At 39.0% G+C, this 23962-nt stretch overlaps 1 protein-coding gene across 2 annotated transcripts in view; it reads left to right on the top strand.

The window, feature by feature from the left end:
• The window catches only part of SNAP91 (synaptosome associated protein 91), a 64988-nt gene that overhangs the window by 7292 nt on the left and 33734 nt on the right, over positions 1-23962 (top strand). Inside the window, exons 3-10 of one of the 2 annotated variants that reach the window (XM_035109494.2) lie at positions 10743-10885; positions 11681-11756; positions 14090-14192; positions 16177-16270; positions 16910-17021; positions 17632-17738; positions 18477-18518; positions 23397-23483. In XM_035109494.2, coding sequence (XP_034965385.1) covers positions 10743-10885; positions 11681-11756; positions 14090-14192; positions 16177-16270; positions 16910-17021; positions 17632-17738; positions 18477-18518; positions 23397-23483 — 764 coding nt within the window. The remainder of the gene's footprint in view (positions 1-10742; positions 10886-11680; positions 11757-14089; positions 14193-16176; positions 16271-16909; positions 17022-17631; positions 17739-18476; positions 18519-23396; positions 23484-23962) is intronic. The other variant, XM_035109493.2, reaches the window with a different exon arrangement.

Below are 23962 nucleotides of genomic sequence, written 5' to 3'. Positions count from 1 at the left end.
GCGCTCTATGTGGGGCTACCTTTGAAGGTGACTCAGAAACTGCAATCAATCCAGAATGCAGCAGCTAGACTGGTGACTGGGAGTGGCCGCCGAGACCATATAACACTGGTCCTGAAAGATCTTCATTGGCTCCCAGTACGTTTCCGAGCACAATTCAAAGTGTTGGTGCTGACCTTTAAAGCCCTAAACAGCCTTGGTTCTGTATACTTGAAGGAGCATCTCCACCCCCATCGTCCAGCCCGGACACTGAGGTCCAGCGCCGAGGGCCTTCTGGCAGTTCCCTCACTATGAGAAATGAGGTTACAGGGAACCAGGCAGAGGGCCTTCTCAGTAGTGGCGCCTGCCCTGTGGAACACCCTCCCAGCAGATGTCAAGGCAATAAGCAACTATTTTACTTTTAAGAGACAACTGAAGGCGGCCCTGTTTAGGGAAGTTTTTAATGTTTGATGCTGTATTGTTTTTAATATTCAGTTGGAAGCCACCCAGAGTGGCTGGGGAAACCCAGCTAGATGGGCGGGGTATAAATAATAAATTATGATGGTGGTGGTGGTGGTGATGATGATGGTGATGCCTCTAGGAACAAATGTGACTTTAAAGGCTTACCTTGAAGTGGCTTACCTGGTTTTGTCTTTACGAGCAGCAGAATATGGGACAGAGTGGGGAGGTTCAGGGTGTTGTGAATGCCCTGACTCCAAAGGGAAAGTAAACCCAAATTCTCTGATAAGTGGAATGTAGTGTCTTCCATTTCTAGATGCTTGAGCAACATCTGTCCTGCTATAGTATGGATAGTGAAGCATCTCAAGAGACCTGCTTTGCAACCTATGGGAAGTTTCCCCCCTTTTTTTCAAGGTACTTGTATTTTCAATAGTCATAAAGCATCTTTCCACATTAGAAATATGGGGTAAGATGCTATATGACTTAGGACTATTAAAAGTGGCTGAATGTGGTAGTTCAGAAGAGCACCAATGCCATTGGGTAAAGGGACAGACATGTTTAAACTTAGAGTGGTGATGGGAAATCTGAGACTTGCATTCCTCCCCCCCCCTTTTTTTAAGTAAACACAAGCATGGTCCTAAATGTGCATATCGTAATTTGTGACCCTCTACTACTTTTTTATGTGTGCCCTTGTGTTTGTTTTTGCATTCCATGGTTTGGAACATGTTTCTCAGAAAACAGTCCTTCAGAAGTTGAATGTTAATGGTTGCTGGCTGTTGTGCTGGAGAAGGCAAGTAAATAATAGAATGAATGCACATGTGACAGAAGGTGCACTACTGGGACTTCCACAGTAACTCTCCAGAGATAAGCACTTCCCTTGTAGAGGAAAGAAATGAGAGCAAAGTAAAAGGGCTGTTGGGCTAGCATTTTATGAATGGGTTTCTGTGAAATGAGCACAATTAATTCAACTAGGTAGACCCCCCCTTTTATTTTTTTCAAAAAGTAACTGAAAGCAACTTACAAAAATATAGCACATAATTTAAGAGCAACATAATGCAAAATCAAAGCAAAAGCTAAAAATGTACTCATATTTATACAAAAATGGAGGATGAGGAAACCCCATTTAAAGAGACCAAAGATAATTAAAATGCCTGTTGGAAAAGGAATGTTTTTGCCTGGCACCTAAAGATAGGTAATGATGATTAGGGAGAGCATTCCATAGTGGGGATCTGTCACTGAAAAGGCCTGTTCAAGCATTAACACTGTCCACAGCTCCGTCAGAGGGAGCACATGATGAACGCAGCGTCCATGCTGGTTCATGTGGGGAAAATATTGGGGTCCGGAGCCACATAAGGCTTTATAGGTCAAAGCCAGTGCCTTTAATCGAGAACAGGAAATAATTAGAAGCCACTGCGGTTATGCTGGAATGGGTGTGATATGTTCAGAACATCTTGCATTGGTAAACAATCTGGCTGCTGAATCTGCACCAGCTGAAGTTTCTAAACTGTCCTCTAAGGCAGATAGAGATGGATTTAGGGAGGCGTGGCCAGTTTGCCGGCACTGGGCACTGAGTTGAGAAGGCACCCCAGCGGGCATCATAACAATGACGGACAATGGAAGGCAAGAGGCAGTGGGGTGCCAAATTTGGGCGTTGCACAGGGTGCTGCTGAAATTTTAAAGCCCAAAGTCCACCACTGAGGCAGTCCTATGTGTAAAGCACTGCAGTAATAGAACCTAGATGTTCAGATCATCATTAAGATATCTCAAAATAGAAAACTCTTTAGCAGTGTGGATCCAAGACATGCATTTTTGCCGTGGTATGTATCCCTGTTGAATTTCTAGAAAAGTAGTGAACAAGTAACATGCTAGTGCACACTTTTGAATCATTCCCACTTTTCTCTTCCCCTATGGCAAGTGGAATCAACAAACTATGAGCCTTGGCTTACTGTGATGACTAAACTGGTGCTCATGAATTGTTTTTCTCCAAATAAACCACAATCTGGAGTGAAGGTTTCTTTCTGGCTTCCTGGTTGTGGCTTGTTTAAGAGAAACAAACCATGGGCACTGGTTCAGATATCATGGTAAGTCAAGGTTTGTGGTTTGTTGCTCCTGCTGTTGCTTGGAGAGGAGTGTAGCAGGAAGGATTTAGCAGTGTGCACTAGCATTTTTCTTGTTTGTTGCTTACCATGTCATCTTCATGATAATGATTGCTTGACTTATCTTCAGAAGTAGTCATAAGCTTGTTGCCCCTGGTTTTCCAATGGTGGTGGCAGAGTGATCAATAATAATGTAGATAAGGATCCTACAAAGGATCCTACAAAGCAAGGGGTCCTGTGTGTTGTGTGGCATGCAGGAGCATGGTGTTCATCCAGAGGCACCTGTAAAACACTTGATCTCATTTGGTAGTTCTCTGCTCCTTCCATCTTTAATTATGAGTATTTCACATTTTCGTCCCACAAGATTACCTTTCACATTGCTTCCACTGTGGGTTACCACAGTGCATAGATGATGAATTTCCAGAAAGGACCAAAAACTGGCTTAAAAGTAATAAGCACACTTGGTGCCAAGTGTATTTAATGTAGAGTGAGAAGCCATCCTAACTGAAGAGGGAGCCTCCAGGTTGCCAGCCAAAAGCAGGGCAAAGGATTGATACATGAAATAATGCAGTTGGCAGGAAAGGTCAGCATAAGGAGGTTTAGGAGAAGCTTTGCTAAACAAGTGGTTATTGACAAAGGAGCCTGACTGATGTAGGCATTAGGCACTAAATAACAGCATGCACCAAGCAATACTGCCTTTTTGTAGCTCTCATGCTGGTTTGGCGTGGAAGGGGCAGCTTCCTTGCATGAATTATTGAGAGACGGTGCCACTGAAAGTGATAATTTGACAATATAAGTACCTTGTATTTGGGGTTCAAGGCACGTTTCAGTCATGACACTTTAGGCTGTAATGGAAACTTGGCTGTCCCTCATAAATATGAGGTATGACATCTAGGAAGAAAACCTAAGTAGAAAATTTCTGGGAAGCTAATAATCAAGTTGTCATTTTTAGAATTTGAAGAGTTGCTTTGGAGGTCATAATCTCAATGGCTATATTTTAATGGATAACTGTGTGTGTACACCTGTAATACTTGAAAGCTCTTTCTTTATGTGTACAAATGTGGAAGCATGCATGGAGCAGCTGGGTCCAGTTGCATATCCCCGATTTTAGGAAAGTAGGGGCAGAAATGGGTGACATCTCAACTTGGTATAAGCTTTAAACATCTGTTTTCTTGAAAAACTTTCAAGACTAAGAGAAGGCCCTTGTCTGTTATGTATGAAGAACTCAAGTGCATTCTTTAAGGAAGTTCCCCTGGTCTGCATTGGGATTTACTCTTAAGTTCCACAGTGAGGAAAGTACTCTCTGGGAGTGAGGCAGGGAGAAGTTTTATAATTTGAGAATTGTTTGCCAGCACTGTTCCTATCCCTGTGTAACTTTGAAGTTGTGTGATTCATAACAATACATGAAACCCTGGGAGAAACCAGTGTTGGAACAATTAAAGATTTCCAGACTGAGATGAGGCTCTAGAGACAAAATTCTTGGAGGTCAACTTATAATATCTCATAAGGCAGAACTGGAGAGAAGTTCAAATTTTCCAAGTTAATGACCCAATAAATAATTTGTCATTGTGAACCTGCATTGTAGGGTTGGACTAACAAATGAAATGTTAGTGCTAGTTTGAAGTGAACAAGAGGTATGGAAGGTGTAACCATGTTGATCTTGTCTTAGATCAGGCAGTGATCATGTAACCTGGCAATGTTGAGAGTAGACTGTGGCAATAAGTTCTACACTGGAAAAGTGTTTACATGTGGTTATGGTTGGTACATATGGTTTAGCCTTCATTGCTGAATTCCTGCACTTCTAGGTGCAATGCATGGTGCTAGTTGTGGCCTTTGGAGCCCTTAATGGCTTAGACTTTGTAGATTTGGGAGGACATACCTGTTGACTTTAATTTGGTTGACCTCAGGATTAAGTAAACTTTGATTCCAAAGTCATTGTCCTGTGTCTAGGCATACAAAAGCCTAGGTTGTCTTAAATACCGTAGTGCTTACACTGCAGTAGTATAATCTTCCAATTTCCTCCAACAAGCAGGGGTTTTTCTAGTGCTTAATACTTCTCTTCTCCTGTTCTTTGGTTGTCTTTAGATAACAGCAACTTGTATTTCTGAACTTTTCTAGGGTGTTTATAATATGTAATTCAATCAAGTGGATTAAATTTTATTTCATGGAGACCTAAAATAGGTGGAGTAGCATCATTAGTAGCAGCATCATTAGTAACACCAACTAAGTCAGATTTTTGCAGTTAGCCACTTGCCTCATTATTTTATCTGGAACATTCGTGTGGGCAAGCATGGCTCACCAAGGTGCCTCACATTATTATAAAAACAAAAACAAATCTTATCTCAAAACAGTTAAAACTGACAAAGGCAGCAACTTTCACAGTTATTAAAAGGCCAGTTAAAAACAGGTTATCAAAAGGAGGTTCAGAAAAGATGAGCTTGTTAGTGAGTCTAGCTGCCCATGCATTGGCAATGAGAGCAGTGCATGCTATGGCGTGCTCTGTTCTTGCATATAGCTGAACTCTTGACAACTACATGTGTGGTTCAGATATGTATCTGAACTGTTAAGTCAGGCTCAAAGTGAGGCAAGGCTGAGAGAAAAACTGGTGTAGTGCAATGTGTTGTACTACTTTTGCATTCTTGAAGTGCAAACTATGTCCCACCACTACCACCATCTTCTGGCTTCTGTGGCAGGACCTAGGGACAAGACAGAATGATAAGTGTCCAGCATGGGGACCTGATGGTAGACTGCTGTTCCTTGAATGAGTCCTTATGAGCTCTCTGACTATAGATATTGTTTGCAAGCATCACAATCCTGATACTCTTTGAAAAAGGTGCTTCATACAAATCATTAAAGATGGATATCGTGTATGTCACCTTTTCACCATCTCTTACAAATCTTTCCTGCTGGGGAATGCCACAAGGGGTCTGCAGAAACTAGGCTGCCCGGGGAGTAGAGGTCTTGATCATTGTAAGGGCTTTGCTGTTACTTACAGTATAAAATGTTGGAATACTGCCAGTATAATTTTAGAGAGAATAAATGGGCTGCCAGGTAGTTGCTGGTGTCATAATATGTTAAATAGTTGTCATAATAGCTAATCCACTGTGCAGGCTTCCTTGTCTAGCTACTTTACATATTAAAAAGAATAAATCCTGTCCCTATCAAATTTAGTCCTAAAGCACACTATTTAATGTTCTTGCTTTTGTCAAATGACTGCTCCAACCAAATAATGCTACTTCTTTTGTAAATGTGAAGTAAAAACAGAAAGTACCAGAAATATTTTGCATAAGTTTTCAATCTTTTTTTTTTACATTAACCCTGCAAGATAGGCTGGTATTGTCATCTACATATTACAGACAGAAGAGATTTTCTGTGACTAAGGTCGGCTAATAAGGGTCAGTTTGTACAAGGAGCAGAACCAAGTGTTTAAGCTTTTCCTGGATTGTACTTTTTCAGTAGGGCTGAGATTGCATGTTAGCATACTTATCTCATGGAAAGAAACTCTCTGCATGTCAGATAATTAGTATTCCAGCAAGAAAGCTGTGCTGAATCCCTTTCACTAACATACCATTTCTGCATGAGGGAGTATTTTTCATGGCGTTAGCAGGTAGTAGAGAATCTCTTCTGTCCCTCCCAACTTGCAATCTGAAGTTGAAACAGTGTAAGATAAGCTTTGCCCCTTGATTCTGCTTAATGTATAAACTGCTTTTCATAACTCAGTGATATTTAAACTGGAAGCTATGTGGCTCATGGTGCATTAGTTTAACCAGTGCACCAATTCTCACTCTAAAAAAGGCAGACTCTTCTTCCACTGGCAGATGAGTATTTTACACAGACCTTATGGACTTGTAGAAAATGGGGCACAGTTATTACTTTGGAAATTGTATGTGAAATATTAGCAAGACATGACTCTGTTCAGAGAGCCTGCAGCCAATCAGTAACTGGCTGCAGGTGACTTAACTGTTTTGGACCTTGAGGCATTTTGCATTTCTTCAAGCATAACTCATCAATGTAGCCCCTAGTTTTTGCTTCAAGTGTTTTACAGTGCTTATTAAAGGGTGCGCTCATTTTCAGGAGAAAATAACATTTCATTCTAGGACTGATACTTTACCTACTTAGATCTACCGGTACATAGGCAATGTGCTGCTAACTAGCATAAACAAAAATAGAATGGAAACAAATGCCAACACTAAAAATAGAAGCACTGCTTGTCAAAAATATATTAGAGTAAATGTGTGACTGACACTGTTTCCATAAATTTACCTGTTTAAATTTACAGTGTTTAAATGAATATTTAAGCAGCATGAATATCTAAAACAAATTAGGCAGTAAAACCAGAATGTTATTCCTTCAAAAGGCAGGTATAAATTTGCTTTTACAAGAATATTTACTAGATGTCCATTAAAATTGTGTTTTATCTTAAATTCCCTGAGGTGTTCAATACAAGTGTTTAAAGTAGCATTCTGGTGTTTGTGAATAGCAAACAGCATTTATGTTCCTGCAATTAGGGGTCTGACCTTTGTGGCCCCCCTTCTCACGTCCTTCCATGCATATATGCCTGCCACACTTTTACTATTGCTGTTCTTTCATAGCTACTCCTATAGCAGCTGAGGTTCTGCTGTTTTCTTCTGGCTTTAAAGACGTTCACATAGAATTTGATGGTGAGAATGGACCAGACATTTGTAGACATAAGCCCTGTGTGAGAATTGTCTTCAGATAGCTGGTGAGCTAGTTGTTCTTAAAATTCAGAACTTAATACAGTGGACAGCTCCTGTGGCTGACTTAATAAGACAGCATGCCTCTAATGACTGCAGGAGCTGTTTTTAAGCTATGAGTGCAACAATTAAAGAGCCCTTACGTTCCTAAATCTTCCCTACTAATTATGAAGCAGACCCTTGGTAATGATGGTAACGAGATCACATTTAGAGCAGATTGCACAATATTTCATCACTGTTAGCCAAGAAACTGCAGTGAAACAGAATGTCTTTTTTTAAAGACCTAAAATTGCCATTTGAGACCGTGTAATTAAGATACATACTGGGGTATCTCTGGTTATGAACTTAATTCATTCCGGAAGTCCGTTCTTAACCTGAAACTGTTCTTAAGCTGAGGTACCACTTTAGCTAATGGGGCCTCCCACTGCTGCCACACAATTTCTGTTCTCATCCTGGGGCAAAGTTCTCAACCTGAGGTACTACTTCCAGGTTAGCGGAGTCTGTAACCCGAAGTGTTTGTAACCCGAGGTGTTTGTAACCCGAGGTGTTTGTAACCTGAGGTACCAATGTATTGGTACAGGGAAAAAGATGCGCCTTCCTTTAGCTCCAGATGTTAGCAAGTGTCACTAGAATAAAATTATGGTAATGAAGGTGTATATTTAGTTGTTTGTTTTAATTCCAATTTCAGAAGAACATGTTACTCATCTAGTCCTTGCAATTAGGATATCAGTATACTCCTATATCATTTAAATCTGCTGTGTTTCAACTTCCTTTTCTTTTACAGGTAGCCTAGTGAACAATCACACTCATGATGGCTTATCTACTTAATTTTAAAATTTATATAAGGTTTGCCAAATAACATGTGCTTTGGGCATCACACACAAATGAAATGATAAAATACAATTAAAATAAATAATAAAACGGGAATATCATGAAATAAACTGGCAGCTTAAAAATTAGAGTGAAGACTAAACCAAGGTGATTAAAAAATAAATAGCACAAAAAGTAGTTCAAAACGGTAAGATCATCCCCCCCCCTTTGGCATGGGAGAAGGAAAAGGTCCCAGAATGACCATAAAGGAGGTGCTAGCCAATCCTCTGAATTAGAGGGATGTCTGTAATGCTTCCATTACAGTATATTGCTACATCTTTGCACCCTTACATTTGAAGGGTCACAGTTGTGAACTTGTTTGTATTCCTTGAGCAATATTATTGTTTTGTTTTCATTGGGTTGTTGTAAGCTGCTTTGAGCATTTCTGTTTAGGACTAGTGCCAAATTAAACAAATTCTAATTTGTATCTTAATTTGTGTATGTCTGTCTCTGGGAGGCTGGAAACAAGTTAAGGTTTTTTGGGAGTAGAAACTTCCGTCACTAAGCCAGAGGGATGCGAAGTAGGTTAGACTAGAAACAACAACAGCAACAAGAACTGTGATCCCTAATCTCCACTGGTAGAAATGGAGAAGTACACTTAAGCTTACTACCACAGAGCAAAATACAGAAAAAGCATAAGAGAGAAACAGAATAGTGAGTGGCACTTTGTTGAGGTCAGCTGAGGTGACACAAAGCTATGCTTCAGCATTTGATGTGCTGGCTGCTGCTAGAGGCTTGAAAATTCCCATGCTGCTTATCGTTTGCTCTGCTAGGGAAGAAGTATAAATGAAGAGTTCAATGACAATTTACATTCATGTGCCTTGTTGAAAAATGGAGCTGAATTTCTTTCACTAACATTCTTGCAGCCTGCCCCCTCTCCATTCTCTTTGCCTACTTCTGTAGGTGAAAATAAGATGTCATGTTAGTCTCAGAAATTGAGACTTAAATACCTGAATAATTGCTGCAGCATTTCTAAAACTGGGCACAGAGATCTTTTGAATGCAAGATTGCTCAAAAGTAGCTCAGCAACCATCTCTGGAAGTTTAATTAATGACTGAATCCTGTTTTGGGATCTGTCAATGAAAAGCTGGATGAGCAATGTGTTGTGAGGACAGAACCATGGTGTATATCTATCTATCTGAGCTGCAGTTCCTGTGCATCTGCCAGTGCCGCTTGGCTATTATGTTGTTAGTTTCCTGGGTCAAAACATTAATCTCTTGGGTCAAGGTAGGGACAGGGATTCTTGCAACATTAGCACAACAATGTTCACTGCCCTTAATAACCTGGAGAGACTGTCATGGGGGCAATCCTTTCCCAGGGCATTTCTGTCTGTCACTGTTTGGCATTTCTAGATCACTATGTATGAGGAGTTGGTCTGGATCACTTTGGGTTATGTTTTGTAAAGAAAATTGACAAATGATGATGATGATGATGATGATGATGATGATACAATCATTGTGTTTTCTGGGGTATATTCTGCAGGTATAGCTGCAGCAAACAGCATTTGGACCATGATAGATAGGCTGGCTTTGTCCCCATTGGTTTATTTGGCTAATAATAGTGAAAGTGTTTATGCATTGGATGTTTAATTTGGCAAATGTTGCAGTGCCCAGTGCATGGGTAAAGCTGCCTGAAATGTAGCAAATAGAAGGATTTTGACTTCATTTTAATTTTAGTCTAACTTCAAAATCATGTCACCTTTTTCCTCTTCTTTCCCAAACTTGTGGAGCTAGAAAGATAAATGTTTAATTCTGTGATGAATTCCCATCTTCTTCATCTTCATAGTAATGTAGTGCAAGGAGGGAAGTTAGTTGTGGGTGAAGGGGGGGTAACTGTAAATAATTGTGCTTTATGTCCACTGACTTCAGCAGAGACTCATCTTTCAAAAGCAGGTCAATGGAGGCAATGGCAAAGGAAGGGATATTTGAGAGACTCACTAGACAAGTGAGTGGAAGTGACTGGTGGAAGGGATACTAGGGGAATGGTTAAGGAACACATCTCTGGCAAACACAGATTTCAGAACCCTGAAATGGCAAATAAAAGGAAAGCTCCACAGCAAATAGAAGGAAAAGGAGTGAGCCTTTTGAAGTGCCTAGAAGGCAATTTGCGTCTTTTAAGTTTCAGTTCTTATACTTCAACATGATATGAATTGTGGACAGGGTTATTCCTCTTTCAGGCACAGATCATGCTTGTAAATAACCACTCCCATTTATAGCCTCTGGCTAGTAGTAGTAGGCAGTCCAGAGGAAAGTTGGTTTTTTATCTTAATTGTTTTTGTAGTGATTGATCTGGGGTAACAAATAGTATATTTTTGTTTTGACAAGCTTTCCTAGCTGGATTAAAAGGGCTTTGCCTTACATGTTCATTTTGTATTTGTTTTTAAACCTATCTACTGTTTTAGAAAATATTTTTAGCTGTTTTATGGTATGTTTGCACATCCCCTTGTGACAATCATGTGTGAAAGGCAAATAATTAATTATTTAGGAGGTTGCTCTAAGTAAAGTCCAAGTATAGTAGTGAAATTTAGTGACTGTTACATCACTAAACTGCAATGGGATGGTCTTTAACAATAACAAAACTGAAAGTTTCTGTATTTACAGTTATCATTCTCCCTTTCCCAAAATAGATCTTATCCAAGCCACAAATGAGACAAATGTCAATATTCCTCAAATGGCTGATACACTCTTTGAGAGAGCAACAAACAGTAGTTGGGTGGTTGTGTTCAAAGCCTTAGTTGCAACACATCATCTAATGGTTCACGGTAATGAGGTAAGTGCACAAAATTTTCTCAAAGCTATCCTTCTCCCAAGCATTTGGGAGAGGAGTTCCACGGAGGCCAAATCAAATAGTTGCATGAACTCCCACTTAAAGGTGCTTCCCTGTCCTTCCAGAGGAGCCCTGCATAGTGCCAGAGAAGCAGGGTTTCTGGTAATGTCCTGGCTCCCACTTGGATCTTGGACTCTTCACTCAGTTGTTGGGATTAAAAGCTTTAGTCCAAAATTCACTACAGTAAAAATATTATGGGAATAAATTCTGAGACAGAGACGTGTAAAGGAAATGGCAATACTCATGCCTGTACCAATTTTGCCCAGAAAGACCCATTTTAGTTCTAGGTTCAGGGGTTTCCATAACACCAGCCAAAATCTGCACTGTTCTGGCCATGTGAAAAATGTAATCCCTTGCTGTGTTTAGTGTTAAATTGCACAATTGACCATATGCATACAGTATTAGAATCTTATCTATATGAGTAGTGGCATTTTAGAATATGTTCTTATATCTGCATTCTTAAGCACACATAAAAACCCTGGATGGTCTGATTAAGTCTTTTTAGTGTGGAAGGAAGCAGTGCAGACTTTAGTTTTGTGCACTGGGCCATCTGTATCCACTCCAGGCAGAATTATTCAAATTGGCAAGAGATGTGTAAGGCATGCCATTTATTATAATACGATTATCATGGGTTTTCACCTAAAAGGAAACATGCTTGTGGGTTTTTCATGAAATAGTGAGAGGGTAGTGTTGAAGGACATATACAACTAATATTATCGTTTCCTCCCTTCCTCCTAGAGGTTTATTCAGTATTTGGCATCTAGAAACACACTATTCAATCTCAGCAATTTTTTGGACAAAAGTGGATCACATGGTAAGAATCATGCCCTTTTGTTGATAATGTTTGCCTGCTATATGTGCAATCATTTAGGCAGAAATACGTCCCACCCCCACCCCCCGGCGAAATATTTTGGCAGAGGGCAAGTACCTTGTTTTCTTTATAGGAACTGTTTTTAATATAGCAGAAAGGGAAAGGAAAGCTGTGCTATTTGGAGGAGGGATAAGGCAATAATAAAAAAGGAAAGAAAATGAAGAGAACATGTTACGATGGAAGGACTTATTTAAACTCGTGTAATTTCAGTGCTCTGCTCTTTCCCCAAAGGTGTCACAAGAAACCTTGTATGGGGATTGCGTACTTGAAAGCCTGGAACCATACACTTAAGCACTAAGCTCTTAATATTATCTGCTGCTTTATAATAACTTCTTTCTGATTCCTTGCATCATCTTAAGCCGAAAATCCATTCCTAAGAGCACACAATTGTATCGTATGTAGGCAAAAATTAAAATCTAGGAACTCCAGAAGGAGTAGTCACTCACTGGTGGTTGCTATCTGTCCTCTGTCCAGGATGAAGTTCTCATCCAGGAAGGTTACATTACCAAAGCAACATCTCTCCACCCCCTTCATTCCCCCTCTTGGCTTTTCTACCAAAAGAACTGAGACTTGCAGCTTTTCACACCCAAAGCTCAAATTTGGCAAGTTTTGTCTTGGTGGCTTTACAGTGGAATTCTGGGGAAACTTAATTGCTTTTCTCTTAATCCTTTTATTTAAGCTTGTGATAGTATACTTTTGAGGGTAGGGTACAAATGCAGCCAAGTTGTGCAACTTGATTTGCCTGCATTCTTTTGTCTGTCTATATTTCTTTTTGTTGTGTTTCCCCATGTCTGTTGCAGTTTGTGAGGACAGGGACCTGTCTATGCTGCATCTGTAAGGCAGCATGTACACTGATGGTGCTGTATAAAGAATAAATAGTGGGCAAATCTGCTTTCCACTAATGACTTCTGCTTGCACATAATGGAAGCTTTCAGATGTGCTATATGGTAATGACAGCCATCACGTGAGAGTGGTAGAGGTTTTGTGGTGCCGTTTTTTAGGAGCCTAGGGTGCTTGATATGAAAGGGCAGTCATGGTTTTTACTGGAATGGTTCCAGTAAATCCTTAAGTCCTAAGAATAACCATTCTGGGAGCTGTCCAACAAGACCAATTAGATACTGGGTATGCCTACCTTTTATATGCAAAATATAGATGGAGAATATTAATGAGATTCAAGGCTGAAACATTCCTGAAATGTCTAGATGTTAAGGAGGTACCAACTTTCCATGTAGTTTAAAGAGGTATTTTGGCTCCAATATATGTTCAGCCTTGCTTGGAACTTAGTCTCCAAATGCCTCAGCATGTTTAATTTGCCCCTTTTCTAGATCAGCTTGTAGAACACATTAAAGCAGAAAGATATTTCTTTATACTATCAAACTGCAATGCAGATCTGGATAGAACATTTTTTTACTTTAGATTTTTCCAGCACAGCCTCTTAAATCCTGTTGTTTGATTTGGTCGCATTTGGGATCCAATAGGCTCGATGTATTTCCATCTTAACTGTTTTCTAGATTAGGATGCCTGTGAATATTTGTTTATGAAGAGTTTATTTTAAAGCGCATTGCAATCTGTTTATCAAAACTACCTGTAGCTTCAAAATGATAGCCAAACAGGGTAACATGGTATTGGAAGATGGCAAGATGAATGGAGCAATGAAATTAATGAATAAGCAAGGTATGCTGTTGGCAACCATGGCTTATCAATACATCCTATCATATTTATCCAAAGGTCAGTTTGGAAATAACTGGAAAATGGTGTTCAGTCACCCAGAATAACAGAACATGTATATCAGTGTAGATTACAGTAAGCCCACAACTTGCATGGGGGTTACGTTCCAGGGATCATTCCTAAAGCAAAAATCATTGATAGTCAAAGCCCATTAAGTTCAATAGCAGGTGCGATTGCCAAAATCATTGTTCCCATAACTGTGCCCCTTCTTAATTTTTAATATATTTTTTGCCACACAAGCTGAATGCGCAGAAGTTAAATATGTGTAAATTGCATGCTTAGTGTACTGTGCTTGCCATATAACTCTTGGCACCTAAATATATAGCTAAGCGGGCACATGTAGGGATTCTCTTACATACAGTAGGTTTAAGTGAGATGAATTATTTTGCAGAATGTCACTGAAATCCACCAGGGTGTCATCGTTTAATAAAATAAACCATCGAGTTAAATATATAGCATTTGCAACCTCTCTCAATCCATTAGTAAAAGATTAAAAGGATTTTTTTAAAAAAATTCAAGAAATTATGACATATTTTCTTCCTTTCTAGGATATGACATGTCCACATTTATCAGGCGCTACAGTAGATACTTGAATGAAAAAGCATTTTCCTATCGGCAAATGGCATTCGATTTTGCAAGAGTGAAGAAAGGGTAAGTTTATCTAATATAGATACTGATGGTTCCTACAAGTATTGTTCGTTGCAATATATGTTGCTTTAACTGCTACTATTGCCGAAAGTGGTTTAATAATGAAATTATAGCACTAGAATGTATATAGTGAGTGTTCTGGTATGCAAGTAGTTTGTTAGCTTTTGCAAACCTGCTGTAGGATCGTGGGGGGGGGAGACTATTTCTACTTCTGATCAGCAGGTGAAATCTAGTGTTTCTGTTCTACAGTGGTTGCTTTATATCTTGCAGGGGTATCTACTGGCTTAAGAAAAGAGGAACTGATTTTCTCTAGTTCCTCCTTCCCACTTCAGCCCCCGGAAAATCTTTCCTGGAGGGTTGGAGGAATCTCCAGAACAAGTCAAGGGGAAAGGAGGAATGTAAGAAGATCAATTCCCATTATCTTAACATGAGTGGATGCCTCTGCTGGATCACAATCTGTTTCGTATCTATTTATAAACCCTACACGTATTACTAGTAAAAGTATTTGAAAATGGGAAAGCTGCTGCATGAATTGCATAAATGAATACTGTTGTGGGTTTATTTGATTTCCAAATGCAATTGAACATGAGAAGAAATTATATGGATATGGCCCAAATTGTCTACACTGGGAAATGTTTCCCTGCTTCTATGCCTTTAGTGACCTTGTCTCTTCTCTAGTCTCATTATGTGTCCTGTTGGTATGTTAATACTGTAGAGAGGAGGTAGAAATGTGAGTTTGCTCCTTTCAACAGCAGCCATACTTGATACGTATGGCCCTTAGTCCAAGTTTGTATTGGTTGTTGCAAAGCTACCAGGCCAGGCTTCCTCAAACTCGGCCCTCCAGATGTTTTGAGATTACAGTTCCCATCATCCCTGACCACTGGTCCTGCTAACTAGGGATCATGGGAATTGTAGGCCAAAAACATCTGGAGGGCCGAGTTTGAGGAAGCCTGTACCAGGCAGTGTGTTTTTGTTGAAGGATTTGTGTACAGAACTTATTATCCTGTAATGATCCCCTTGCTCTAGCCTGAGTCCCCAAAGATAATTCAAGGAGTTAAACAGACTATGATGCCTCTTGAAAGTAGAAAAGGGGCCAATAATATATGGCTTAAAATATTCCAGAATTCATTATGGGGCACCTTTATGGGGCTCACATAATTTGTGTGAGCCCTACAGGCTTTTTGCTTTCCCCTTTCCCATTATATCGGGAAGTGCAGAATCTTTTTATGGTATATAAAGAATGTATCTTCAAATAAATGTTTAATGTAATAGAGATAAAATATAAGCATTTTTTTTAAAAAAAAACAACAACACCCATGAGTGTCTTTAATCTGAAACACAGAGCATCTGTACATGGTTGGATGTTCCGCTGTACTCTATCTTTGCCCATTATCCATGGATTAATAGAATATTTAAAAATAGTGCATTATTCTCCACAGAGTGAAATTACAGTGTAAAACATAGTGCATGCTTGATTTAATCAGTGAAGTAAAGGTTTGACCTTAATGAATCTTCAGTACTTCAGGTAAGTAGTTGAGACACTGAAGTGGGCTTTGTGGAAAAGCAAGTACTATCTAAGAAATATTGGAGCTACTATTTGTCTAGAGAAGCATGGTTTGCTGACCAAGATCAGGATCATTTTTCCTACCCTGCCATCTTTTTTCAGCACTACATGTTTCTCTCATTTTGTAATAAGGTGCCTCCTAATTAAACCTTTTCCTAGAATGAAATGCTATCCACTTTAATTTGAATCTGTCTTCACTCTAAAGCAGGGTTTCCCAAACTTGGGTCTCCAGCTGTTTTTTGACTACAATTCGCTTCATCCCTGACCACTGGTTCTGCTAGCTAGGGATGATGGGAGTTGTAGTACAAAACAGCTGGAGACCCAAGTTTGGGAAACCCTGCTGTAATTTTGTTATTGGTTACCAAATAATGCCTGTGAGATTTTTTGGGTTGTAGTTTGATTATTATTTTTTTCCTCTTCCAGGGCGGATGGTGTAATGAGGACAATGGTTCCAGAAAAATTACTGAAGAGTATGCCAATATTACAAGGACAAATAGATGCACTTCTTGAATTTGATGTATGTATTTACAATTTTCTAAATTCTTTTATGATAAAAGAAAAACACTTCCCACTTTAGGTCACAGTAGAAACATAATATAACTTCATACCACTGAACTTGTACTAACTTCTTATTTCTTTTGGCAAGCTTCTTCAAGGTGCAGAAAGAATGTGGCAGAAAATTGTGAATTGAACCATACTGAAGAACATTTTTGCATTTAACTGAAGGTCCATAACAAAACTTGGTCTTCCAATCACTAGCAGCATATACACATACATACACACAAAGTGAGCATTGTTTACAATTGTGCAAGATCATGCTGAGGATTGTTTGTCGGTGCATTTTCCCTTTTGCATTATTGTATTTTTCAACAGTTGAGAGTAATAGAATTTGGATATTTCTGGGAAGTTTCTCTCCAGCTCCTGTTATTCCCTCGAAATGAGATGAACCTCAGTACTTTAAATTTGCTGCAGATTTGTCTGGATTTTCACACATAATTTGTATATTCTGTTTATATGCATGAAACAGACTTCAGTCCTGCGTGTGCCTGAACAACATACATATTCAATAGTATTTATTTAACTTTGTTCTAAGATATGACATAGCTCCAGCGTTTCAAATCACAATTAACAACCATGGGTTCTAATTTTTATGTAGGTTCATCCAAATGAGCTGACAAATGGTGTTATAAATGCTGCATTTATGCTTCTGTTCAAAGATCTCATCAAGCTTTTCGCTTGTTACAATGATGGAGTTATTAACTTATTAGGTAAGTAACTTGATGTAGCATGTTTTTTCACGTTACATTGCTCCTAGAGAATAGTAGTTCTGCAGCTTAATCTTGTTAAGAGAGGAAGAAGCAATCTTACTTTCCAAGCCCACAATTCTCTCACATTGAGCTGTGTTCCTTTCTATATTGTTACACACCACCCCAAATTCCAAAAGTGTTGCAAGATTCCAGGGGTTCCAGCCACATACCCAGCGTTCTGTTTTCTTTGGGAAGATCGACGTACAGCAGAGGCTAGTGTCTTTAAGAAATATGACTTTTCAACACACATTTTCACTTGGAAACCCCAAGTGTTTCTCTCATTGCCCCTCTCATAGCTTCAGCAAACTTGGATCCAAAGCAGCAGTGAGTCGTGGCTGCTGGTCTCACAGTGCAGCCTCCTGCAGCCAGCACCACATGGAGTTCTGGAACAGTGAGAGATTGGGCATGGGAAGTCTGCAGCAGGATAGGGATAGCCAAGGAATTGAGCAGGGCTGCCGAGCATATGCAGAAGTGCTTTTCTGCTTGTGCAATAATACATCTGCAGATGAAGACTTGGTATCAATAATGTAAAAATTTTATGGATTAAAAATGAATATGTCATTTATTCCAGAGAAATTCTTTGAAATGAAGAAGGGACAATGCAAAGATGCTCTTGAGATTTACAAGCGGTTTCTGACTAGAATGACAAGAGTATCAGAATTCCTCAAAGTCGCAGAGGTAAGTGAATCTTCCACTGTGGCATGTTGGTTGTTATGGTTGCTATCTAGGCATGTGATTTTCCCCACAATTATCTACTTGATAGCAAGCTCAGTTGTTCAGCCACTTTCTTTGTATGTGTTTAGCTCAAATGCCACATCTGTAAATAAACTACATTGTGAAAATTTATTTGACATTCATTGAATTTTGTGGAAAGAGTTAGCTGATCAGGATGTCACCAAAATGCAAATAAAATAACATTAGCCTCTGCTTTGGCCTTCTTCAGTATTTCATGTTATACCAGAGGATAGTAGACCAGCAGGCTGCTGATGGGAATAGCTGCTGCATCATTATCTTTCTGATAGAACGGCAATTTTCATACCCCAAGTTAGGGAAAACCCATCTTTAAATAAATATGAGTTCTTCAATTTCAGGCATTCATATTTATGCATGGAGCAGGTCAGAAGGACACAGCCTGGGACCAGTTCTGTGCACAAACGTTTTGCTGCATCCATCTGTGTTTTAGAGAAGTTCTCTATCCAGAGTTGCTGTTCTGTAGGGCAATGAATGTATTGCACATTTCTACAAATATGCATTAATTTTAAAGCACCTGGATGTGAATATTACAAATGGAGCTTCAAAGTGAGTTGAAATCACAGTTCAGATGCAGTAGTCAAATTGAGCTATTTAGTATTTCTGGACTTGTTAAGCATAAACAAAAGAACCTTTCTGAATTATTATTTTTTTCATTATCCACAGCAAATTGGAATTGATAAAGGAGACATTCCTGATCTTACACAAGTAAGTTTCTAAATTATATTTAGCTTGGTGGTTGGTTTAACAATAGCAAAAACGACTTCTGTTCATTTAGCATGCAACCTAATGGCGTTACTCATATTTTAAACATCAGGATATGCCTCCTGAAAACAGCAACTATTTTGACAGGTGTCAATCCGCTTTTTGTTCCCAGAAGAGGACTTCGGTTTTTAAGGCCACATTTAATTAAGAGATAAGCAATGAAAAGACTGCATGTTTCTTCTCCCTTCCAGAGGTGCAGATTGATCCCAGAAGCTGAGAGTGTGAGTAATGCACCTGGGAGAGGAAATTCTTAAGTACTGAATCCATGCTTTGACCAAGTCCATGACATCACTTTCACTGGGTTAGACAAGAGACAAGTTTAGGGCTGCCATAATGTGACTATAGATAGGGCAATAAATTACCAGAAGCCAGAGAGCTAGTGTACTGATCAAGAATATGAGTTAAATCTCTGTTCCCTGGATGAACACTGGAAAGCCTGCCTCTCAGCTCCCATCTGTAATGTGGAGTAACATTGGCTTGCCTTACAGAATTGCTGTAAACAATTATGTGAGAATACATGTGGATCACAGTTTAAAGGCCTAGTAAGTATGCTGCTAAGTCGTTTCACAGAAATGTAATCGAGGCATCAAACACTTAAAAACATTATTGTGGCATCCCTATCCCTGAGATTAATCATTAAGACTCTTCCATATAAATGAGATTGCTTTACCTTCAACTGCACAGCAGCATGACCTCTGTTAGTTGACCTCCCAGGTGATTAAACAGTCGGTCTGTTAGAACAGGGTGCTGTGATTATGAAGACCCAGCATGGATTTCTCAAAAATAAGTCATGCCAGATGAATCTCATTTCTTTTTTGATAGTTACAAGCTTGGTGGATCAGGGAAATGCCATGGATGTAGTATGTCTTGATTTCAAAAAGGCTTTTGATAAAGTCCTCCATGACATTCTTGTGCAGAAGCTGGTAAAATGTGGGCTGGATTCATAGCTGGTTGGATGACACCAAACTGGGATGGTTAGCTAATGCCACAGAAGGCTCCTTTGGAAGGTGGTGGACTCTCCTTCATTGTTCAATAAGCATTCCTGTGCTTCTGTGGGCTCTTGCAGCCCTTTGGAAGTTTGCCTTAATAAAACTCATGACAGTTCAATTAGGGGTGCCAGAATGCTATTGGTTTTCCATTATTGTTTAGTTTTTGAGGGTTTACTAATAATAAGGGGTTGATCATGCTCTTTGGCGAGCAGGAGCGTTCGTGCTCCTCCCGGATGAGTCGCTCTTTGGAGCATGATCAATTCAAATATTTTATTGCACACACCAATGTGTGTCCTCTGAAGAAAGAGCAATAAGCTGGCTAGTCCCCAGCCTCATTGAAACAGGTGTATGATATGGCAGGGTAAGAGTTAAAAAGAGTATATATATATATATATATATATATATATATATATATATATATGCTTTTTTTCTGCTGAAGCTTGTGTTTTTTCACAGAAAAGCTATTTTAATATCCGGGGTGGGGGGGAACTTTAAATATAGCCCAGCAGAAGGAGTACCTTGAGATTGTCTTCCTTCATACCAAATGTCTCTTGCTTAGCATTGTTTAATTTATAGATTGATGCTGTTGTTGTTTACAATACTGCACCTGCAGATGAGGACTAACCCCTGAACCTACTTACCTGATTTAATTTTTCCTCTAAGGTGTTTTCTCCCTACACATGCCCAGGTTATGTGTGCTTTCATAAAACAAAAAAATATGCAAATGGCCTAGTCATATGTGAAAGTCAAATGATAATTATTGTGGGGGTTAATATAAGCTGGTGTCTCTATGCTAGTCAAGATAGGGACAGCACAACTTTCCATTCTAGTCAATAGCTAACTGGGCCTGGATATAGGGAAATTGTATTCAGCTGCTCTTTGTGAGTCATTATTGATGGTTACATTATTGATAAGTTACATGGTTCTCACAAGTATTCAAAGGGTTAATCTTCAATGGTTTTGCTCAGATCTCTGGTGTACATTTGGGGTAAAAAGTTAGCAAGGCAGTGATGTTTTGTCTGTCACTCTAGGCAGTATTTTTCTGAAGTATTGCCACCCAGCTTGCATTTTCTTGTCTTAACATTATCTCTCCTTGAGTAGTGCTGGGCTATGGCAGAGGAGTGCAAGTGGAGAAGCCAATGAGAGTGAAATTGAAACAAAGCCAAATTAAATGGGATTTCTAACATGAAAAACAGTGGATAAGAATCTATTACTGTATTATTTTTAGTCATCACCATCAGTGATTGAGCTGCACAAGCTACCAGTTTGTTTCTGGGCTCAAATTCAAAAGCTGGTCTTAACCTTTTAAGGCTGAAATGGTCTGGCTCCAGAAACCTTACGGGCCACATTCTTTGGTGCTCTGAACCTACTCTGGCATTCTGTTCAGAAGCTGAGGTCCTGTTCATTATTCCCTTCACCTAGTGTGTGAAGTTCAGTATGTTGGAATGCAAGAGAACATCTGCCCAGTCTCTGAAATGTCTTCCCTAGAGAGGCTTGTGTTGGCACCTTGTTTAGTCTCTTGGTAGTCAACTGATTTTATTGATCCACTTCTTGAAACTTTAGTTTCACCACTTAAAATGACCTTGTTTCTTTATGTTAATATTTTTAAATTGAAAAATCATATAAAAGTTTTAAGGGGCCCCTTCAAAAGGGTGACACTACATTTGAACATAATACAAAGACTATAATGACAGTCTTTTTAAAATCACTTCTTTCTGAAAACATTTGCTGTGTTTCAGATAATTATAAGCCAAGGCTTGCTTTAGACATGGTTTATTCAGTAAACCATGAGTTGTCATATCACAGATAAGCAAACAAGCAAGAATTTGTTCCTCCAGAACTTGATGTGTTTTCCAGCTGGTCTTGTGTTGTACTTCTGTAGCTTGGTGAGTTTGTGCAATGATGTGACCAAACAAACCATGGTTAAACAAGATTGTTGGGTTCAGCATTGGCCATGGTTACTTTTCCTTGGTTTCAATAAACATCCATAATTGGGAACTCCAAAGGTAATTAACATTATGCCTATTCATAAAACCTGGTTTCACCCTTCTTTCTTAGCTGCTTGCCCATGCTGCATTGTCAGGGAGATTATAAAGTTTTGGAATATGTTCCTACCGTAGGTAGTATAAAGGCCTAGTGTAATTGCAAATTGACATACTTTAATTGTTTATAGCAACCAGTCAATTTGCATGCTTGTTTGGAAAATAGATGAATGAGGAGATTCGATTTAAATCATGCCGCCTTCTGGGTGACTGCATATTAATTCGTCATATTTAGTGAGATGTGGAATACATTTCGTGGCTGTGTGTAATCAACATCCTAAAGATGTTCCTTGCTCCATTAACTACATTCTCAGTTTATGGTGGAGGCTAGAAATACTAATTAATGCAATTGCTAAGAGGAGGATTTGTTCTTGCTATCAAGTACTTTATTTGAGAAAAGTACTTGGTATCATTAGTACTATGCAGGACGTGGTGTGTTATTACTACAATGCATTCTAAGTGGAGTTTGTACTCTAAAAACCATTTTAGAGGAGGCTATCATTAGTGCACTAAGAGATGAGATCTGCACCTTTAGTGTAAGCCCCATTAATTTCACATTTTATAATAAGAATATTATGGATGTGTCCTTTGCTAACAGCAGAAGAGAGTTACATGTTTTTTCTTCTTCCTAGAATTAGCCTGGGCTGTTAGTGTTCATAAGCCAGCTGTATCCTCCTCACTCTTGCCCTTTGTTCCTTAAAACAAACCTACAACCCAGGAGGCACTGTTAGAAAGCCAGAACCAATAGTACTGCTTCACACACCGTATTTGCATGAATCTAATGTGCACCTCAGTTTTCAAAACCTCGAAACCAAAAAAGTATTTGCTGTGTCAGCGGTGTTTTTCAAGCTTGCAATTGAATCTAATGTGCCATCAAATACCATATTTTTCTGTCTATAAGACACCCCCATGTATAATAATAATAATAATAATAATAATAATAATAATAATAATAAATTTATTATTTGTAACCCACCCATCTGGCTTGGTTTCCCCAGCCACTCTGGGCGGCTTCCAACCAAATATTAAAAACAATACAGCATCAAACATTAAAAACTTCCCTAAACAGTTGTCTTTTAAAAGTAAAATAGTTGCTTATTGCCTTGACACCTGCTGGGAGGGTGTTCCACAGGGCGGGTGCCACTACCAAGAAGGCCGTCTGTCTGGTTCCCTGTAACCTCACTTCTCGCAATGAGCGAACCACCAGAAGGCCCTCAGCGCTGGATCTCAGTGTCCGGGCTGAACAATGGGGGTGGAGACGCTCCTTCAGGTATAAGACACCCCCTATTTTTAAGGACTCAAATTTAAGAAAATGGGGGGAGATGGCCCAGAGTATAAGACACCCCCTAATTTTTGACATAATTTTTAAGGAAAAAACCCTAGTCTTATACACGGGGAAAATATGGTATAATGTGCACCCTAATTTTCACAACGTAATTTGGCCAAAAAAAGTGTGTATTACATTCAAGTAAATATGGTATTACAGATTAGAAGCAAGTAAGATGCTAAATTTGTTAACATATATATCTAATACTTTCTCTTTTTGCAACATTTGAAGTTGACTTTTGAGGTTTGGGCAACTGCTTATAAACTAAAGCATAGCCCTATGAAACAGTTCATCTGTTGTATTGTAGAAGGCTCTATTTAGGGTTAAGACTGTTAATCTCAAAGGATTTAGAGCTCTTTGCATTGTTAATATATTCCAAACAGCAAGTTTTTGCACATTTGTTCCAGGTAATCTGCTTGATTTCTGTGTAAATCTATTTTATGTATGTAAAAAAAAACCTTAGGTGTTGCTGACCAGAGTTCTATGTGATCTGAAAAGCAGTGGTGATAATGAAAAGTCCCCATTTAAAGACTATACAATTGATGAACCGGTAATCTTGATAAAATATGGCTTGCATCAACTTCTTTACCTCTGAAGTTTTATTCTTTCATCAGTGACTTTGTGGAAATCTGCTTATCTAGGCACTATTTTTATCCTGGAGGAGCTAAGGACACTGTTAGTCATTCTTACTGTACTTACCTTTCCTTTCTCATAGTAACAACAGCAAGAGCATGTTGGGAACTCTCTCTTAAAAAATAATAATGGAGGAATCAAAGGGGGGAAATCAATCAATAAAATTGCATTATTCTATAACTGCAGAACTAATACTTGTGTCAAACTTCTATTTCATTTTTTAAACCAGTTTAGAATGTATAATACTATATTCCCAGCCTTTTTAAAAAAACAAACAAACAATAAGAAGAAGCCTGGTTTCTGGTCTGGAAAAAATAATTATGTACTACTTCTGGGAAATATTTGGACCTGCAAAATAAACGCAGTATTTATAGCAGAGACAAAATGCCTGCCATC

Source organism: Zootoca vivipara, chromosome 3, assembly GCF_963506605.1.
Source record: "Zootoca vivipara chromosome 3, rZooViv1.1, whole genome shotgun sequence".
In the NCBI taxonomy this organism is placed as follows: domain Eukaryota; kingdom Metazoa; phylum Chordata; class Lepidosauria; order Squamata; family Lacertidae; genus Zootoca; species Zootoca vivipara.
Note: the sequence above shows the minus strand (reverse complement) of the source record. Positions and strands in the feature narration are given on the sequence as shown.